At 47.7% G+C, this 20910-nt stretch overlaps 1 protein-coding gene across 1 annotated transcript in view; it reads right to left on the bottom strand.

Moving 5' to 3' along the window:
* Window positions 1–2388: 2388 nt before the first annotated feature.
* Window positions 2389–20910, bottom strand: part of LOC146871306 (protein prickle-like) — a 285412-nt gene continuing 266890 nt past the window's right edge. Inside the window, 3 exon segments of the mRNA XM_085599746.1 lie at window positions 2389–2752; window positions 2754–2895; window positions 15368–15982. Of these exon segments, the coding sequence (XP_085455872.1) occupies window positions 2389–2752; window positions 2754–2895; window positions 15368–15982 (1121 nt within the window).

Raw genomic sequence — 20910 nt, 5'->3', positions numbered from 1 at the left:
TATGCCCCTTTGATTCTAAGAAAATAATTTTCTCTCCCTTTGTCTTAAATTTAAATGTACATGTGTATCTGCTATTATATGGAATGCAGTATTCATCCACTAACTGTTTCATCACCTTTCATCTTGCCCATTTCTCTATGCATGCATTCTGCAACAAATTACTTACTATACTAACATCTTAGTGCTTACACTTTCATTCCTACATGAATATTTTTAATACGTTTTGTAGTCCATAAACATTTTAGTTAATTCTAGGACTTGCCGTTTGGCCTAGCCTGCTCCTGTGGTGGTAGTAGTTGCTTAGCTCTAATTCTTTCCCCCTCCTAAATAAATGGCTTCTCAAGGTCAGCTCTTACCAGAAAGTTCTTCAAGATTTCCACTAGATATCCCAAGAACTCTGTCGTCTGGAGCTCAAGATACACCGGCATCACCGACACAAGCAACTTCCATGTACGTACAGATAATTCTCTGCTTATGAGGTGTTTCAGGCACAAACGTGTTCTTATAACATTGAGGAGAATCATGGTGCAAACCAACAACATAAACAAACATGTTTTCTGTGCAAACTGAGAAATGAGGGAAGCTTAAACAATTATCAAGTTGTTACTGGCTTGAGGCCTGTACATTACATCAACCCAACTTCCAGAGTGAAACAATGTAAAAGAAGTCTCTTTCGGAAGATCGTGAGTGGGTTCTCAGCTACCAGGTTCTCGCAGAAGTCTTCAACCTGTTGGGACCTCGCATATATTTAGGTTTCTGCAACACTATGAAGTGCAATTTGCAAAAAACCCTTTTGGTCCAGGTATTAAACCAAACTCAAACAGTAATGAATCTGGTCAGGCATTTGTTTGTGCTTCAAACCCATTCCTCATTGGCAGAAGGTCATACCCCAGCTGAAGAAGGCCAGAACTAAAACTGTTCCTATTGTTCCAAAGCTGCAAGGGCAGTAGTAAAAATTTCTAGATTTGCCTACTCTTAGGACGGTCCTATACGAGATTGCTATGTGGACTAGACCTCCTCTCCAAGATGGGCAGTGGCTTTCTGCAGCACAACCTTCTACAAGTGTGGTTAAATGCCCGGCTGCTTAACACTTACCCAGTAGACATGTTACCTACATGTATGAACATTCTGAAAGAGGTCCAGCATCCAGTTACAAGGTTACCTTTTGTCTTCACAATGAAGGCATGCCAATAAGAGAGAGGGGTTCCTTATCTCAATATTTCTTGCCAAGGCTGTTTGCAAATCTCTCCCATTATGGCTCTCTTATGCCATAACAGCCTGTTATTCTTGTAATTAAGGATTTCTTAGGTAGTCCTAGGATTGTGTGTCTTCCCTTAGAAAAAGACTTTATTTCTCTTAGGAGTTAAATGTGTTACTTTTTTTAACCAGTGCTTACATTTGACCTACACCACCATTCGTGGAAGATTCTTTTAAGTTGCCATTGCATAATACACGAGGATTGGTTAAATACAAACTGCACTGTGTTGAAGCAGAAGAAAAAAGTGACTCTAAGCACTTTTCCTTCAAAGTCCCAATTTATCCTTCATCTATCTTCTTTTCCTAACTTGTCTTCCTGGCACAGACGTGAAAGAGACCTAAGGTATTTACATCCCTAAGGTAAGATTTTGATGGAACCAAAGATATTCAGCAAACCAAACGTTGTTTGCAAATATTAGTGCTAGTCATACTGGATAGCAATTTTTGAACATACTTTGCCAGGTCTATTGATTCCTGCATCTTCAAATACCATACCATCAGAAGATTAAATGATCACAAAGCAGTCACCTCGAGGAAAGACAGACACTACTGCTGTTCTCAGCAATGTTCCTGGTAATGACATTTGTAGAGCTGCCTTTTGGAGCTCATTCTATGCCTTTTCAAGACAATGCCACCTTGACTCTGATTTCAGAGTCATCATGGAAACCTAGTATATCAGCTTCTCCTCTAGTCTCCAGCCTCTCACATCCTCCTTCTGATTAGGGCCTGGCGTTGTACCTTAGTATAGTGTTTATGACTATAAACAAAGGTCCCATGATGGAGAAGGAATGGCCATCTTCCCTTTGAGCCTCTGCTGTTCCTTACTAGAAAGAGAAGTCATTTGAGGCCCCAGCGGCCTGTTTCACCCTACTAAGATCAATGTTACTCAGACCCCGGATATGTTTTTTAATCTCAATCAGAATATAGATCTAATTCATGCCTCTCCATTTATGCCATTTAGCAAAAAGAAGGTGAATTCAGACAATTATAGGATTGGCCTTGCGTCACAATTTCAAGACGCGCTAATTGGCTTTGAGGGGTCCATTTACCCACATTCACAGTATCTGGATCTGGAGTCTACCTTGCTCCACCGTTACTCAAGCTGACCCACATGGAACCACTTCTTAATCACTACGACAGGGTGCAGTGTTTACTCTTAGGACTGATCTTGTGATGTAGTCTTTCAGTTCCATCAGAGCCAGAATCACCCCCTAACATGAAGCTGGGGATGGGCCTCCCCAAAAAGAAACCTTCTTGCTCTGAGTCTGAAGATGAGGAGCAGGTGGGAAACCTGGATTCTTCATGTCTGGTGCCCACATGGCTGCTTGCTGCCTTTCCTGGGAGACTCTGCCCGTGGGCAACCATGTTATCAGGGGAGCTAAAATTTTCCTGTGAAGGAATCTTGTTCATCCAAATCTGCCCCTTATTGCCCGCTCTGATGGAGTTGCCATGGTGCTGCTGCTCCTTGTAGGGCTGAAGTACAGTGGATGCTGATGTCTTCTACTGGAGCCTGCATATCTGACTCAGGTGGGCCAGGCCCAAGGGAACATTTGTGTCTTGCAGTTGTGTCCTCCAGGTAGAGGTTCTTGGAGATTGGGAGAGAGGATAAGGACGGCAAACCTTTATGAGCTGCTGAATCTGTGAACAAGAGCATGAAAACCAACATCAGCATCATAAATCTGCTAAAAGAAACCGTGAGTAAAACCTGTTATGAATTTGGTCACAAGATGTCAATGTGAGACAACAAAAGTCTCATTCATTGTGGATGCCTTTCACCAAGGAGTTCAGTCACACCCACCCACAAAATCTCAAAATTTGCAGCAAAGTCGAATGGGTTGCTCTGTGAAAGGTTGAGAGGGATGACACAGAGAGTATGTGGACTGAGTAGACTTATAGCACTATGGACTGCTTCTGAGAAATTGAGGAAACTGGTGGGGGTTTCTAGACTACTTTCTGGATCTGTATTATTGATGATATCAAAATGACATATAGCCTGTACAACGTACTGCTTGTTCTTGTTTATCTATTAGTTCTTTAAGGGTAAAAAGTACATGCTAATACATGTAAGAAATTAGTTACTTTGCATTGCCCCTGTGCTGGGCAAATGGTTGTATAACGCCTAATGAACAGAATTTACAACAACAAAACAAAAAATGTAGCAGCAAAGTCTTGTGGTGTGTGATCCTCACCACTGAGAACACTCACTTACGGCAGTGCATAGACACCTAATAAGTAGGACGGCAGTATGAGTGACTTTTGTTGTGTATTAAAACTTTCTTTAGATGTGCATGATGGCTTGGGATTGAGGAAATCATCATACACAAATTAATTTTTTGGGCCTTTAGGGTGGGGAAGGTTTATTCTAAACTAGTGGATCTCCTGACCAGTCAGTGCCTTAGCCTGATGAGCTGCTGAGGACTCTTCGGCAGCCCTTTCTATCTTTTAGAGACAGTGCCCTACCATAAAACTTAGAGAACTCCAAAGAGACCAGGCTACAACTGGTAATGCTGTTCATTTAATATGAATCGAAGTAGACTTTGCATTCGGTCTTTATTTTCAAGTAACCTGATTGTCAAAATTATTTGTAAAGACTAGTAGCTTTATGAATAATGTTGACATTCCCCGCTAACTGTCAGTTAACATGATATATTAAAAGCCACGGCTTCTGATGTGTCAAGGTTTGGCTTTGAAAGACCTATGACATCCTGGGTGGAAACAAGTGCAAGACTTAGAATGTGAAATTTGCAGGCTCTATCAGCAAGGGCTCTATGGTGTTACCCTATGCAAGGATTAGGAGTGGTTGTTTCAAGTGGACTTTGTGTGTGACAACCATCTGAGCCATAGTGCCAAATAATTATTTTCTGGTCCTAGATCCGTCGCTATCTTCCATTTCACTCTCCTCTCGAACACTGAAAACTGCACTATTTATTTTTATATAGGGCTAAGTTACTACTGTACAGAAGTTTATATAAATGATATCCCAATCCACTGTTGCCATGTGAATGTGTGATATTAGCATAATGAGCTATTTTGCATGTCTCTTAAGGGTTGTGCTGGTGGGGAGTGAGTGTGCCTCTTTAGAGATATTCTGCTTTAGGGATCATAATGATCAGTCCTATCTCTCTGCCACCCTTCAGATTGGAGCATGTGTCTTAGCACATGAAAGTAGTAAAACACTTTGGCCATCATTTACAATGAGCAGCAAGCCTTCCTGCTGCGCTGCCGTGCATCAAAATAAAAGGGCAGGAATGCGCCATATCTACAAGATACGGTGCATTCATGTCCTTCCTCCCTGCACCAGCGCTCAAACAGCAGCCATGCGCCAGCGCAGACACCCTTGCGTCATTTTGCAAGGGTTCCTGTGCGGAGGGTTAAGATGCCTGCACAAAACAATCATTCAAGGCATGTTCCTCTTTCTATGCGCGCTGCAGAATGCAGCACAGATAGAAAGAGAGAAAAAACGAGGAGAAATACAAGTATTTCTCCTGGTTGTATCTCCTTACCAACCAAAACCACCTCCCCCCCTCACCCCATTAACACCCACCCCCACCCCCCCGTCAGGGTGACCTTACATGGGGAAGCCCATTGCGTTGCCGGTACGTCAATACAATTAATGCACTGGCGGAGCAATGGGCTTGTAAATAAGCTCCTTTATGTCTAGGCTTATTAATGAAGTCTCTTGTAAGCATTCCGCTCACTGAAAAATACTTTGTTTGAGGGATAATTGAGACAAAGCGTCCTACTTTTTACAGAACAGAAAATTAAAGTGCAGGATTAACTTCTCAGTTCCTTCGTACTCTGGAGACCTCAACACCAACAAACATTTTATCAACAGACCATGATGAAAATGAAGAGAATCAGAACCCTCAATTACTATCGTGCCTGTGTGCAACATGCAGTTAACTAAATAAACAGTACTATATCAACCCCTTCAATAAATTAGCCAACAGAAGCAAGGAAGATATTCAAATCTTTCAAGCATTTTGTCAACCCCTTACACAATCCTCAAATTCCACACTCTAGTTTAATACCCTCATATTATTCTATAGTGAAAAAAATCAAATCATAAGATCCCTCATCACATTGAGAAAATCAAGCTTGCTTCTGCTCATAGATCTACCCCACTGTGCTGCATCCCGCAATGGACACCCTCAAACCTTTTGCAGGCCATGCCAATATCCTTAACTTTCTCAAAGCCACCTTTTATAAAGCTGTTGTACCACCATCCTTTATAAAAGCCCGCTCACTTATCAACACTTCCCAGAAGCTCTCAAGAGAGGCCAGAATCTCTAACTCCAGAAGAAACCCACACTGCTGGCCCTCACTCACCTACATTTTATTGGAAACATCAACGAAAAAGGAGTCTACACACAACTCTGAGGTGACAGCAAAGGAAATTGTCTTCTGCATGACTTCTAATCCTGTTTCGAAACACACTACAGGACAGAAACAGCTACTTTACAAATCATGGACAATGTCCTCTTGACCATAAGTAAAGTTGGCCTCTCCTTCTTGATATTGTTTGAGCTATCGAGCCTCATCGACCATTCCAACCTCATCAACATCTTGCAGTTTCAGATAGGATTCACTGTTTATGTCCTCCAGTGGTTAACCTCCTACCTCTCCAAACAACACCAATGTGTTAATTTGCGCTCCTCCAAATCCCAGAAGATCCTCATCCCCAATTAAATTCCGTAAGAATTCATCTTGTCCTCTGTAATCTTCAACATAGAAACCCTTCAAACTCTACTCATTCATAACAGCATCAAAGTACATCATTATGCCAAAGACACACAACTATACACAAACATCTCGTACGTTCCAAACAACTAACTCTGCCAGCACATCATCCATATATGGATGTCCAGCACCTTACGTAACTGAAATCTGATTTTATCAAAAGTGACTTCTTCCTCTTTGCCAAGAACAAGCAATAGTCCACACCTGGCTCGATGATATTAACCTGGTGGCACTGAAACACAATTTTCAACCAATGCCAGGTCACTAGGATTCACTATTAACACTGACCTTACACTCCTGGAACAATTTGCCAAGAAAAGCAATATGGCTTGTTACCATGTCCCACTGAAGAAAGTGAAACCAGTCCTCCCAGACAGCGATTTCATAACTGACATTCAAGCCCTTGTACTCTTGCATCATCTTCAGAGCCTGCTGCATCATCTACAAAATCATTATGACTAGTATTCCTGTCTCTCTGGCTAAAACACTCACTCTCTACGATAGCTCATGACATTCCTTTTTTTTGTTTATAAACTTTTTATTGGTTTCCAACAAACAATCTGGTATCAGCACATGACATATAGAGATAACACTGAATAATCCCCCATCCCATCATACACCTCCAGTCAACATTCTCTTATGATGTAATGTTTACTAAAATTTATTTTACTTACCTTTGGCTCTTCCAACATTCTTGTCTTACCTCACATTGGAATTCTCCTAGTCCTGTATTCTTTAGAATGTAAGGTCGACGACACTCGATTGGTGACAGTTGCTGCTGGACCGTCGAGGGTGTCGGATGCCAGGTTTCCTTTCTTCAATAAACCTTCTTCTAACTACATCTGCTGTGCTCTGTTTTATAACAAACCATCACAACAATTTTGGCGACGATTGCTGTCTTCCCTCGACGCTCTTGGAGGTTACCTGGTGATCCATTTGAGTTCTTCTTATTCCTGTAATTCCTGTCTGCTGTTTCTCTTTCGAGGAATTCATCCAGCGCACTCAAGAAGATCAGATCCATCGCCTGAAGATGCCAGGACCTCACAAGCCCTCCTGCACCAGTACCCAGGGTACAAGACCCTTGCCGCAACCAAAGCTTGTCGAAAGTCCAGTCCGGACTCTGATGACAGCCGACGAGGGATGTCAGCACCCGAGATGCTAACCCTGAGTGACCCAGCTGTCCTGTTTTTGTCCCACTTGCTGCTCCTGACCAACAACAGTGAGCGCCTTGACTCACAAAAGCCAATCAATTACAAAAACCCTGCACCCGAGCCATGTTGCGTAGAAGGCTGCCATCCTGTCCAGCACCTCTGCACCCGGACTAAGTAGGGCAGATAAGACCGATCTGCTGGTGGAGCTTTGGTCGTTGTCCCTCTACCACCTCACGACCAAAAGTTGAATGAAAGTATATGTATGCAGTGAATGATCTTTCTCCCATAGAAAAGCATGACACGTAAAAACACACTGTTTTTTTTTTTTGAAAATTTTATTGAACAATAAATCAATTACAAGAATGGGCCTACAACCACCGGGGCCGGCCGCTAGATTCGGGAAGGATCATACAGAGTTAAGGCAGTAGTCGACTCCCGGGGTCCAGCCCCGTACATGACTCCGGAAAGTCCTAGGGAAGCAGGATACATAGGTTTAACATAAATAACAGATAAAAACAAAAGGCGAGGCGTAAAGGCCAAAAAATGTGGGTAAGGCTACATCCGGGGGACTCTACTTCTGATCTTCAAATAGCTACTAAAAGGCAGGAGTAATGATAGGTCGGGGGGGGGGGGGCACGGGAGAGGAACGTCTATATTCGATTATCCCAAAAGTCGCAGGGAACCGTCAAGGGTCAGGGGGACAAGGCAATATCGGTGTCCACCAGGGGGGGAACACAGATACCCCCACGATACGCATTCCATTGCCCCCAGATTCTACCCCACGCCCCCGGTTTGCCACGAGCAACATACACAGTCTTCTCCCTGAACATGCACCAGTCCATGTTCTCCTTCCATACGGACACGGTGGGAGGCCGCTGGGAACCCCAAAGCTGCGTTATATCTCTCTTGGCAATCATGTTACCCAGGGCCGCCCACCGAGTCTGAGCCGCGTTATAATCATTGGGCTCCCACACATTCAGGACACAGCGACGCACCTCCGGCAGCAGCACAACCCCGGTGACTTGTCCCATGACCACATGAATCCGACGCCAGTATTCCGCCACCTCGCGACACTCCCAAAGGATATGGAGAAAGGTGGCTCTGAGTCCACATCCCCGCTTACAGAGCCCGTCTTCAGAAAATCCCATCGAGACCAAACGGGGACCCGTCACATACACCCGGTGGAGAATCTTAAGTTGGACCAGGCGGAGACGGGCTGGAATGGCCACTTCCTTGGGGGACGACAGTGCGGACTGCCAGTCCTCGTCGTCCAGTTCCACCCCATCCCCCGTCCACGCCTCCCGGAGGCGCACCAAGAGGTCAGCCCGATTGTTGATAAGTTTTTTATAAATTAATGAAATAGTACTGTCGGGGACATGACCATCGAGTATGCGGTCCTCGAGGGGCGAAGAAGCCGGGATATTGGTCCCCTCCCCAAAAACAGAGAGCAGGGCATGCCGAATCTGGGCGTAGCGGAAGAACTCCCTTTCCGTAAGTTCGTATTCGCTCTGGAGCGCCGCGAATGTTTTAACAGCACCCTTAATCCATAAGTCTCCCACTCTACTAATACCAATCGTGTCCCAACGTTCAAACCCCTTCGTTGTCCAGAGGCTTCCCAGGCGATCGGAGGCAAACAGAGGAGTAGCACATGTTAATCGCTCACTCCAGCCCAAGGCTACATTGGCCGCCTTCCAGATCCGTACCGCAATCTTAGTAGGGCCCGTAAGGGTCCGTCCCGCCGAGCTGGAGTAAAGTGCCCTGTTATAGTTCCCGCCGGGAAGCAGGAATTTATCCATTTCATACGCCGGATTCAAGCCAGGCGCATACGTGGCATGGTTAATGGCCGACAGCTGTGAGGCCCAATAATACCTGCGAATGTCGGGAAGCGCGATGCCCCCGTCGTACCAGGGGAGAGTAAGCTTTGCCAGAGCGATACGCGCCCGTCCATCCCACACCAGTCTCCTCTGCAGGCTCTCCACCTCCCGAAAGTAGGACACCGGAATAACATCGAAGGAGTTCTGAAGTGCATAGAGAAATCTGGGAAGGGACATCATTTTGAACAGCGCTGCCCGACCCAGCGGGGACAAGGGCAGCCTACACCACCGAGCCGTGTCCTCCCTCAAACGCCGAAGTGGGAGCAGGAGATTCTGCTCATAGCGAGCCACCGGGTCCATCGAGACGTATATTCCCAGGTATTTAAAGCCGGACAGAGATAATTGGATCGGAAGCCGAGGCGGCAAGAGAGGAGGGTCACCAGAGATAGGATAGACACAGGATTTAGACCAGTTGATCGTTAGACCCGAATTTCTCCCAAAGGAAGTCAGAACATCAAAGAGAACATTAAGCGACTGCCGCGGAGAGGTGAGATACAGGAGAATATCGTCCGCATACAACGAGATCCGATCCTCGAAGCCCGGGGCCCACCGGATCCCTCTGATCGAGGGCTCCCAGCGGAGCCAAGCAGCGAGCGGCTCCAAGGCAAGAGCAAAGAGCAGAGGGGACAACGGGCACCCCTGCCTCGTGCCCCTACCTAGAGCGAAGGGCCGAGAGACCCGCCCATTAATTACCACCTGAGCCATGGGTCCCGTGTAAAGAAGCTTCACCCAGCCAAGAAATCCCTCCCCAAAGCCGAATTTGGTCAAGACAGCCCAGAGAAATGGCCACTCGATGGTGTCAAAGGCCATCGTGGCGTCTAAAGAAACCAGCACGGCAGGTTCGGAGAGGTACTCCGCCCTGGCGAGGGCGCCGTGAAGACGCCGCAAGTTAAGAGCGGTGTTACGGTGAGGGATGAAGCCGCATTGATCAGGATGAATCAAATCGCAGATGACGCTCAACAAACGGTTGGCAAGGACTTTCGCCAGGATTTTAGGCTCTGCATTTAGCAGCGAAATAGGCCTGTAGGAGGCACAGCGATCTCGTGGCTTACCTTCCTTGGGGATCACGACTATCGTTGCCAGACGTTGGTCGTCAGGAAGGGAGCCTGCCTCAAGGGACTCCTGAAACATACGACGGAGGAAGGGCGCGAGTTTATCCGGGCGCAACTTATATAATTCAATAGGCAGCCCGTTAGGGCCCATCGCCTTCCCCGAACGAAGGGACCGAATCGCCGTTGCAATTTCATCTACAGACAAGGGGGCGTCCAGCTGCTCACGGTCTTCGACAGACAAGCCGGGCAAAGCAATATCCCGCAGCAGAAGGCGAGAGTCTTCTTCATCCCTGTCAGTCACCGGGGAGTACACGGCCCGGAGGTGGTCAGCGAAACATTCCACAATCTCACCAGGCTCAGTCACACACACTCCATCCGCGACACACAGCTCCGGGACCACTCGGTTCACTCTCTCCTTCCTATCCAGCCATGCAATCAACTTTCCCGCCTTGTCCCCGGCATCATACAATCGACCCTGCTGTTCCCTATACAACGTTTTGGCGGCGTCAGTGACAAGAGACCTGTATTCAAACTGTTTCAGGCTGAGGGCATGGAGCCCGTCCGGTGTGACACCCGCCTCCAAGGCCGACTCCAGCCCCGAAATGTCAGTCTCCAGCTTCACCACTGCCTCACTCTTGAGTTTCTTAGCCACCACTATCTGGGAGAGGGCGTGTCCGCGGATTACGGTTTTAAAGGCTTCCCACAGGGACATTGCGGACGACACCGACCCCTCGTTATCATGGAAGTATTGGTCCATAGCCTTAACCAGGCTGTCGCGAGTCATAGGGTCTCTCAGGTACCACGGGTTAATGGGAGCAATCCGCCCTGCAGACCGCGTCTCGGCGTCAAAGAGCAGCCGCAGCGGGGAATGATCGGAAATACCCCGCGCCAGGTGCCTAACCTCCCGAATCCGACTAGTCTGTGCCGCGGGCATAAGGAAATAGTCTAACCTAGAAAGACTCCCATGCGCCCCAGAGTGAAAAGTGTACTGACATTGGGTCGGATGCATTAATCTCCAGCTATCTACCAGGCCGAAGGTATCCAGCAGGCCACCAAGCCATGCCTGGGCAGCGGGGAGGGCCCTGGGTGGGTGACGATCCAGGTCACCCGAAACCACCGAATTAAAATCCCCGCCCATAAGCAAAAGGCCATCCGGAAGTTCAAGCAGCATTCGACCCAAGTCCGCGAAGGTGGAGTTCTGGAGGCCCGGGGGGACGTAGACTGAGACCAGGGAAAGGGGCTGCCCCTCCCATCTCCCAGACAGACACACATAGCGCCCTCTGTCATCCGAGACTACCCTAGTGATATCCAACGGAAGTGAGGATCGCAGGAGAATGCCCGCCCCCCTGGAACCAGTTGTGAAACCAGAATGGGCCACGAGGGGGTATCCTCCCCTGTTCATTGCATGACAAACATTGCCCACCAGATGCGTCTCCTGGATAAACACCACGTCAGGAGTAAGACGACGCAAATACTGCAGTACTATACCCCGTTTGATACGATCCCCCAACCCATTGACGTTCCATGACATCAGTCTCAACCCGTCCCCCCCCATCCCCTCCAATAGACCAAAGGCCCCCCAGTCAGTAGCACAGTTCCCGTATCTGGACAAAAATCAATACCTCGCCCTGTAAACAAAAAACACACAGCAAAACAACCCCTCCCTCCCCCCAACCCCCCCCCAAAAATCCCAACTCCCCCCACCCTGCACCCCTGCGGGCCTTAAAACCCCCCCAACTTGCAGTGTGCCTGTCGCCCTACTAACCCCATTCTACGAAAAGACCCCGGAGGAGGAAAGGGACCCGTCCCCGCCCGCCCCCCACACTGGTCCTAGTGAGACAAAATGAACAAAAGAAGTAAAACCCAGCTGAACAGTGCTTGGGTGGGAGCTACACACAAGTGGGCGGCGGCAGAGGAGGAGACGTTGCGGGAGGAGGAGGTGAGAGGGGTCCGCAAACACCACATATCAATGGAATGGGCCATGCTATTGTACCAGTTCAAGCAGCTATCCCCGGGTGCAGATCCAATAGACAACCCACTCACACCGTCGGCCCTGCACGCGCAGTCACAGACCCCGCCCAACCAATCTCTCGACACTCCGCCCACATGATATCCTTACATACTCCAAGATCGATTATGCTAACGTAATTCTAGGTCGACCCCCAATAGGATAGACACTCATGGGACACAGTGGTGCCTTACCCCTACGACGCTACATACCCTCGCTGATGTCATTGGTTGTGCCTGTTCATGCCTCCCCCCCCCATAGTTTAGGCCTTTGTTTTACCCTAGTTTCTGTGCCATATCTGGAACCTGAGACACCGGGGTATACACCTCATATCAAGTTTGCACGTGGGTCATGCTCTCCGATGACGTATCACGGATATATGCAGATGATGTGTACCACTATGGAATGTACAAGCTGTTATAACTATTTGAATGATCTATACGATGTACAATGTGTCTAATGTAAAAATGGCAATAAAAAAAAAGTTTAAAAAAAAAAAAAACCCAGCTGAACAGTGCAAAATGGCAAAATCAAGGACCAAAAGTTACTCCAAAGGGGACCCGTCACCTTCGGCGCCCGCAGAGGGCCCGGGATGGTCACCTCTGTCCGGCAACGAGTCCAGCCAGTCACTCACGGCCACAGGAGAGTCAAAGAAGGCAGTCCGATCCTCATGTTCCACCCGGAGTTTTGCAGGGTAAGGCATAGAGTACTTTAGGCCCAGTTCACGGAGACGGCGCTTCACCCCCTGGAATCCCATCCGCTGTTTCTGAACAAGTTGGGTAAAGTCCGGATAAAAGTTAATGGATGAGTTCTCATGACGCACCGGGCCGTGGACCCGTGAGGCCTGTAGAATCGCATCTCGGTCTCTATAGTGGAACAGTTTGGCCACGATAGGCCTCGGGGGGGCCCCCGGCCGTGGCCGACCGCCCGGAACTCGATGTGCCCGCTCCACGGCAAAGAACTTACTTAGGCCAGCAGGGGCCAACTGTTGGAGGATGAGTTCCTCAACCAGGAGGTCAACCGGGCGGCTGTCGGAGGACTCCGGTACGCCTATGACACGGATGTTGTTGCGTCGGGCCCGTCCCTCGAAGTCCTCCAGCCGCCGGGCCATCTGGTCGTTGACCGCCTTAATGTCACCAAGCGCGGCCTGCAGGTCCGACACATCCGTACCAAGGGTGGAGGTCCGCACATCGAGAGCCTGTACCCTCTCATTTGTTTTGGAGAGATCTGCCCGAATTAAGGTGACATCGATCGCCACCGTGTCGATTTTACGGGCCAGGGCCTCATATTGCGTGGCGATGGTTTCCCTGATGCCCTCAATGGCGCCCATGATGTCCTGCAGGGAGAGCTCCGGAGAGACGGTCGTGCCACCACCGACGGCATCCGGGGGGGGGCCGGTCGCTCCAGGGGACCCTCTGCCCTGAGTGTAACGGTCCATGTTGTTGGCCTGGACCGGTCCCCCGCGGAGGGAGGCCTTAGTCTTACGCCCCTCGGGGCCCCCCTTGCCCCCCATGTGGTCACGGACACCGAAGGGGATCGCCGATCAAGAGTCGTAGGGGGACCGGCACCGCAGACCAGCGCCTCACCATAGACCACAATATAGCGGTGCGGGGGGACCCAAGGACGGGCACTCTAGTGGCAGGTGGAGACAAGGCCTCGCGCAGAGGCCAGGGGAATACCCCGCCACATCAATTGCATTCGCAGGCCAGCCCCCTGAAGTACGAAAATGAAACCGAAAGTGGTAGAGCGGCCACTGGCACCGCACTGCAGCCGCTGTTGTTCAATTACGACACGGCTCCACGGTTCACCTTCGCCCCGGGCACCTCCGTCGGGTGGGTCCCAAAAGTTCGAACGACGACAACTCAGGATTCCCAGGTCCGATTCGAGTTCTGAAAAGAGATACGTGCTCAGCCGGTCTTCATCTGCCAGATTCCACAAACCACATCAGGATATTCTCAGGATAAATTCCGAGGAGCAGCAAGGGTCCGGGGAGCCCTGTGCTCACGCGACCATCTTGGATGCGCGCTAGGCTCCTCCCCTAAAAAAAAAAACACACTGTTGATTAACATTTATAAAACTGTAAAAAGTCTATTACGAAAAAATCCTTACCTCTTTACAAAGTTCTTGGTTTCAATATATATATCAAAATACCTGTTATTTTTCTAAATTTGTGTGGATCTCCTTCTTGAATCTATGTATCATTTATTGACTCTGTGTGTGCAACAACGGTATAACACTCCTCTCTGGTAAGCCTAAGGCTGCTTGACCTCACTACCCTAGATAGAGCACCTTGGGATTGCTGGAGCAAGCCCTGTCCACTCATAAGGGATACCTGGACTCTTTACACAGCATACCTCTTTTTGGTATACTATATAAAGAGCCAGTTTCCTACACACTTACCCTGCCTAGATTCACTCTCTGATAGCTTCTCTGGAGAAGTCCCTCTGCATTTCAACTAGGTTATCTCTCTACAAGAAACACATATACATATCTACTTTATTCCTTAAAAGCAAGAAGTAGTTTCAAACCCTTTAGAAAGATATGTGGCTCCACTAATACTGTGGCGCTACAAAGGATATCAGGCTAACTATTGCGCACTGACCTGAGACCCACAGTCCCTTCAGTCCAAATGAGCACTAATTCCAAAAAAGACTAAGTGGATTCAAGTTATGGATTTGTGATACCAGATCTATAACTTTGGCTATCTTGCTGTAAGAGTGCTGCCCCCCTTTAGAAAATGGACTGATTGCTCTCTTCATTGCACTGTTCTTCAGGCAATTTGTTTCTCTGCCACACATTCATCATTGCCTCTGGACAGTATGCATTATTTTTCTGATCATATGTGCAACTAGTTAATGTGTATCTAACTCTCGATGTATTTTCCGACAGTATCTAGTTTGCAGATTGGTTAATTCATATGTAAATATAGACATATTTTCTGACAGCACCTAGTTTTCAGTTTGTCTTTTTTAGTCAAGTCACTGCCAGGTTTTTGTCTGAGATTCACAATTAAGTTTCAGTACACAGCTTACATGGTTCAACAACTGAGAGGGCGTCAGGAAAGTGTGGTATTCCCATACATTTCTAAAATGGCTACTTTACCCTTGTTGTGTCTCTAATATGTGGCTCCTTAACAGAATACCTTTAAAGTGGTTCTCGCATTAGAGATAAAACATCTTTATACTTCACTCTTCCCACTGGGCCCCATATCTGGGCCTGCAACCATAACTAGGACTTCAGCCTCCCATGTGACTGCATGCATTTCACAAGTACTTCATTCTCTACCTTGTTTTTGCTGCACATTAACCTGTGTCTTCTCCGTGGTGCTGTATGGTGTGCCTGGGGCCTTATTGCAGGCAGATGATATACCACTGCAGCTTCCATCACCATGTTCTTGTCCACTCAAATGTGCATCAGGTCCATCGGCCCTCCTGCCTCCCTCAAGTGCTTGTGTCCCGAATGGTGGAGCCTCTGTGGTGAGGACCTCAATAGACTTGTGGGCCCCTGATTGAAAGTGGCTGGATTCCAGATGCATGCTAGCTGAGATTAAGGCACCACTTTGAGCTACCTTGGCTTTGGCTCTGTCTGCTTCCTTGTTCTCATTCGCCCACTTGCACTCTGTTGGCTTCACCTGTGTTAAATGGGCAGTGAGCGGCACACCGGCTCCTCTAATGGAGCGCTTTGAGACAGGCGATGGAGCCGACAGGAAGGCAGAGTCTGAAGAATCTGAGCCAGAGGAAGAGTCAGGCAGTGCTCTGCAGGTTGCAGAGCACAAAAGCATTCCACCGCATGGAAGAAAGTCTCGGCCGAGGAGGGAACTATGACAGCGATGGCAGCGGAAGCAGCACGCATGCGCGTGCCAGTGCTGGCCCTGGTGCGTTACCCGCTCACAGTCCAGGCCTGTGGAGGAAGAGCCAAAGACAAGTGTCAGTTGACTCAAGTCTTAAACATATTCATATTTTCTTCCTGAGCAAAATAGAACATCCAAAATCAAAAATAGCATAAATAGATGATGATTATACATAAGGGATTGGAGGTTCTGTACCTGTTATAACTAATAAATATTACTTCCATTCTTGATGTGTTGTCACTCTCACACTGATTACACATGTCTGTTGTCGTTGGCTCTGCTCAGAAGTCAAGGCTTCATAATTGGTGCTTGCTGTTCATGGGACTCTGGATTAACATTTTAACGTAAGTACGCCAGTGGAGGTTTGGGTAGTAATACTGAGCATAAAATATTTTTTTCTTACCACTGTCCTCATGGAAACTTAATGCAATTACTTTCATTAGTCAACAAAGATCTTGAGTCATTAATAGAAAATCAGATCATGTCTGCAAATTGTTTGTTTTATCTCTGTGATGCTATACAATTCATTATTAATACATCTGTATCAGCAGGATTCGGGTGGCACAAGGTGTGACGTGTTCTGGGCTATCTTACAAGATAAGACTCACAGTTACAAACAATGAATAAGCTCACAAAGTTCAACCACAATAAATTCCGAGGTAGCAATCCACTCATGTGCTGGGAAGGTAATCTGTACTGTTGATATAGTGACGGGGCAAAGGCTAGCTGTGTGGGCTGGATTGTTCCTGATGAAGCAGCATCAACAATGATTTGCATAGCCATGTTTCTATTTTGGAGGGGATTTATGATCTAAACCAGTTTCTGTGACTGGAATCCTTCAACCTCTTTAATCTAGCTCAGATTTTTTAAACAATCAAAAATCGCAGGATGGATAAACTGTGAATCTCTAGGGTGCGTAATTTCATATACCGCTCGGGAAAGCGCATGGGTAGTTCTTGCTGTTTTCAATAGGAAGTAGGCCTGGGCCAAAATTCCGTTCCGCTCGCAGAATTTGCGATAATTTGGCATTTTCGCGTTCCGCGGAAAGCGCGAAAATGTCAAAATTTCCGCAATCCGCATCTTAGCGGTAATTTGTTTCTTGCTCGCGCTGTAAAAAAATACATTCTCGCGTGCACGCGATCGCCTTACCTGAATCCCCGCGTTCGCCGACACGTTTTCCCGACCCGGTCGCGTTCTCCACGAGATGTTGGATTGTTGGTAGCCATTTTGCGCTGTCTCGCGACAGTTCGCGCCCGCATTAACGTCATTTGTCGCCCGCATTAACGTCATTTGTTGCGCGATCACGTCTTTCTTCTCGCGATCATGCACCGCGAGAGTATAAGATTGAGATCTCGAACACGTCATTCTCCACCGCGAGCGAGAGCGTGAGGACGCGGGCACGTCTAATCGAACGCGAAAAGGAGAAAGAGACCCCGAACACGTCATATCCAACGCGACAGGGAGCGAGAGAACGCGATCAAGTCATTTTGGACACGCCATCGACATCCGGCGGAAGTAATGTGAAGCTCGAGAACTCGAACATGTAAAATTTTCAATTTGGAGAAGAATATCAGCTCTAGCAGCATGAAACCTTCTGCAAATGATGATTTTGGATGATAACAACTCCTCAGATTGACATTTGGCTGTCCTTTTTTGTGCAAGGAGTCCTTTTTTTTTTAAAAGGTGGGGAGAGGGAGGAAGTGCCACAGAATCTCCAACTTCCTGTTCCTGTCTAGCAGGATCCTCCCAGTGCTTTGACCATCTCCTGCTCATTCTGCCTTTGGATTTTGAGCTGGAAAGATCACTCTTTTTGTCTGCTGCATCATTGCAATTGGATTTGAGGATTTTTTCTTTGGATATTTTACAAATAAGTGGTTGTTGTGTCTGTTTGATTGGGGGCATTGCAGTTGTTGTAACTACAATTTATTTTTGGTAACTATCATCATTCCTTTTTTTCAAAAATGTTGTGGGTAGTAGTAGCCAGTAGTAGGCCAGAGCTAGTCATGGCCTCATGGGTGTGTGCATGATGAAGCAACTGTCCCTTTTTTTTTTTTTTATGTATTTCATTTTCAAGCATCATTTAGGGCCTGGATGGCATTGGAATTAGTTGGGAAATGTGTTTTTTTGGGGTGGGCTTTCTGATGTTGTTGGGCCTGGCCATGTGGCTAGTGGCCATTTGAATCCTAGGCCTGCAAGCTTGCCTGGCCTTGTCTGCCAACAGGCCTGCTTTCATCCAGTAGGATCAGAGCAGGTAGCCACAGCTTTATTAATCAAGTGTTTTATGTGTGGTTTGTTGAATTTAGACATCATTTAGGGCATGGATGGCATTGGATTCAGTTGGGGAAGTGTGTGTTTTTTGGGGTGGGCTTTCTGATGTTGTTGGGCCTGGCCATGTGGCTGGTGGCCATTTTGAAGCCTAGGCCTGCAAGTTTGCCTGGCCTTGTCTGCCAACAGGCCTGCTTTCATCCAGTAGGATCAGAGCAGGTAGCCACAGCTTTATTAATCAAGTGTTTCTGTGTGGTCTGTTGAATTTAGACATCATTTAGGGCTTGGATGGCATTGGATTGAGTTGGGGAAGTGTGTTATTTTGGGGTGGGCGTTCTGATGTTGTTGGGCCTGGCCATGTGGCTGGTGACCATTTTGAAGCCTAGGCCTGCAAGCTTGCCTGGCCTTGTCTGCCAACAGGCCTGCTTTCATCCAGTAGGATCAGAGCAGGTAGCCACAGCTTTATTAATCAAGTGTTTTCTGTGTGGTCTGTTGAATTTAGACATCATTTAGGGCATGGATGGCACTGGATTAAGTTGGGGAAGTGTGTTTTTTTGGGGTGGGCTTTCTGATGTTGTTGGGCCTGGCCATGTGGCTGGTGGCATTTTGAAGCCTAGGCCTGCAAGCTTGCCTGGCCTTGTCTGCCAACAGGCTTGCTTTCATCCAGTAGGATCAGAGCAGGTAGCCACAGCTTTATTAATCAAGTGTTTTCTGTGTGGTCTGTTGAATTTAGACATCATTTAGGGCATGGATGGCATTGGATTGAGTTGGGGAAGTGTGTTTTTTTGGGGTGGGCTTTCTGATGTTGGTTGTCTTAAAGACATGCTTTTGTGGTGTGTGTTGGTGTGCAATGCATGCACCCTGCAGCAGACCTTTTTGGGGCCTGTGAATGTTCGTATTTGCATTTTGTTGCATTAAAAGGGCAGAGCAGTGTGCTTTAGTATGCATCCTTTACCTGGCTTTTATAGGCCTTTTGTCAGCTCCTGGTGTTTCCCAGGCCCCCTGCTTGTTTGTGATTTATGAGTGTCCATGTGGCTGGTGGCCTTTTTTGTGTTGGGAGTTATTACTGTCCTGCTTTTGCCATATAGGCCTGCATGGTTTTCCTATTGGCTTACTGCTTCCATCCACCCACCCCCTTTGCCAGCAGCAGCTCCATGGATGCTAAGATTCTCAAATAATTTAATGGCAAATAGGGTCCACCCCACTTCCATTACATTTTTATTTTGGTGGTTCTTATTAACTTTCCTATCCCTCCTGAGAGTGTAGTGTGTGACTGTACACAGTGTTATAACATAGCCCTTGCCGAAAAAAAAGTCCTAAATGGCTAGACTATCTTTTGTTTGCACTAGTACAGTACTAAGTAACCGACCCACAACAACAAATGCAACATTTCACTGATGTTCTTCTCCTGGCTTATTTGCTTTTAGGTGCACAAAAAGCCAGAGGAGGAGGTGTCATCAGCATCACCCGGCTACCCGTTGTACTGCCAGCCAGACAGAAGTCCTGCTCTGCATCACGTCCACAGGTGACCAGAACTTGTTGTGCATCTGCATCCTGCCTGACATCTGAAGAAGATGGCCCCAAAGAAAGGTACCAGGTCCAGTACCAAGAAAGTTGCCGGTGAGAAGAAGGAACAGAAAAAGGAAGTGCCATTAACCACGACTGGTGGTGTGCCGGCCAATGTTTTTTTGGCACCAAAAAAGTTACGCCTGCAGCAGCGTTGTCCGGGAACCAAGCTGGGAGCAGCACCTCAGCACCAGCGGTCCAACCCCACCAACCTAGGCCCAAGGGCTTTAGTGTCGCAGAGGTAGCCAGTCTACTAACGAGCAGCGATGTTGAAATGTCATTATCACAAAGTAGTACACAATCAACGCAGGCACAAACTCAGCAGATAAGTGTGCAGCCGCAACAAGAACAGCAGCAGCCGCAACAAGAACAGCAGCGGCCGCAACAAGAACAGCAGCAGCCGCAACAAGAACAGCAGCAGCCGCAACAAGAACAGCAGCAGCCGCAACAAGAACAGCAGCAGCCGCAACAGCCCACCATAGTAGTTGTTGCTCCTGACGTAGGAGCATTTCAGGAAATCGAGCTTCCTGCAGACAAAGTGGAACAAAGTCAAATCACCGTTTCAGAAGACCTATTGTCTTCCAGACCACCAGCAAGGAAAAGGAGGCTAAGTCCATCATCTTCTTCTTCAAGCCCCGCTTCTGATGATCGTGATGCCACTTGGCACCCACCAGCTCAGTCTGAGAGTGATATACGCCACAAGACAATGCTTCTGAAAAGGAAGGTCCCAGAAAAACTTAGAGTTATGGAGGTAAATGTAGAAGAGGGGGGTGATATTGATGAAGACGAGCCAGTCATCACGCACATTACTCCCGCCCCAAAGGGATTGGAGACCAACATTCTCACCCTATCCAGAAAGGCTGCTACTGAGCAGGATGTAGCACGGATATCACCAACACAGGTTACACCACTACTACCTCCAGCTGCCATGTTTTCCAAGGCCCGGCAGGGACCTACATCCAGCTCAACCATCTCAGTAGGTAGTGGTAGTAAAAGTCACAGTCTAGGTGCACAGGGTCACATTTCAAGCACACCCTCCAGTTCATCTGGTATTGAAAGTGGCACATCCAGCAGTGCCAGAAAGTTCTCCTCCCCAGTTTGGGACTTCTTTTCTGTTAGCACCAAGGAGGAGAACATTGCTATATGC

Source organism: Triturus cristatus, chromosome 1_1 (assembly GCF_964204655.1).
Source record: "Triturus cristatus chromosome 1_1, aTriCri1.1, whole genome shotgun sequence".
NCBI lineage: Eukaryota > Metazoa > Chordata > Amphibia > Caudata > Salamandridae > Triturus > Triturus cristatus.
This window is presented reverse-complemented; position numbering and strand designations above follow the sequence as displayed.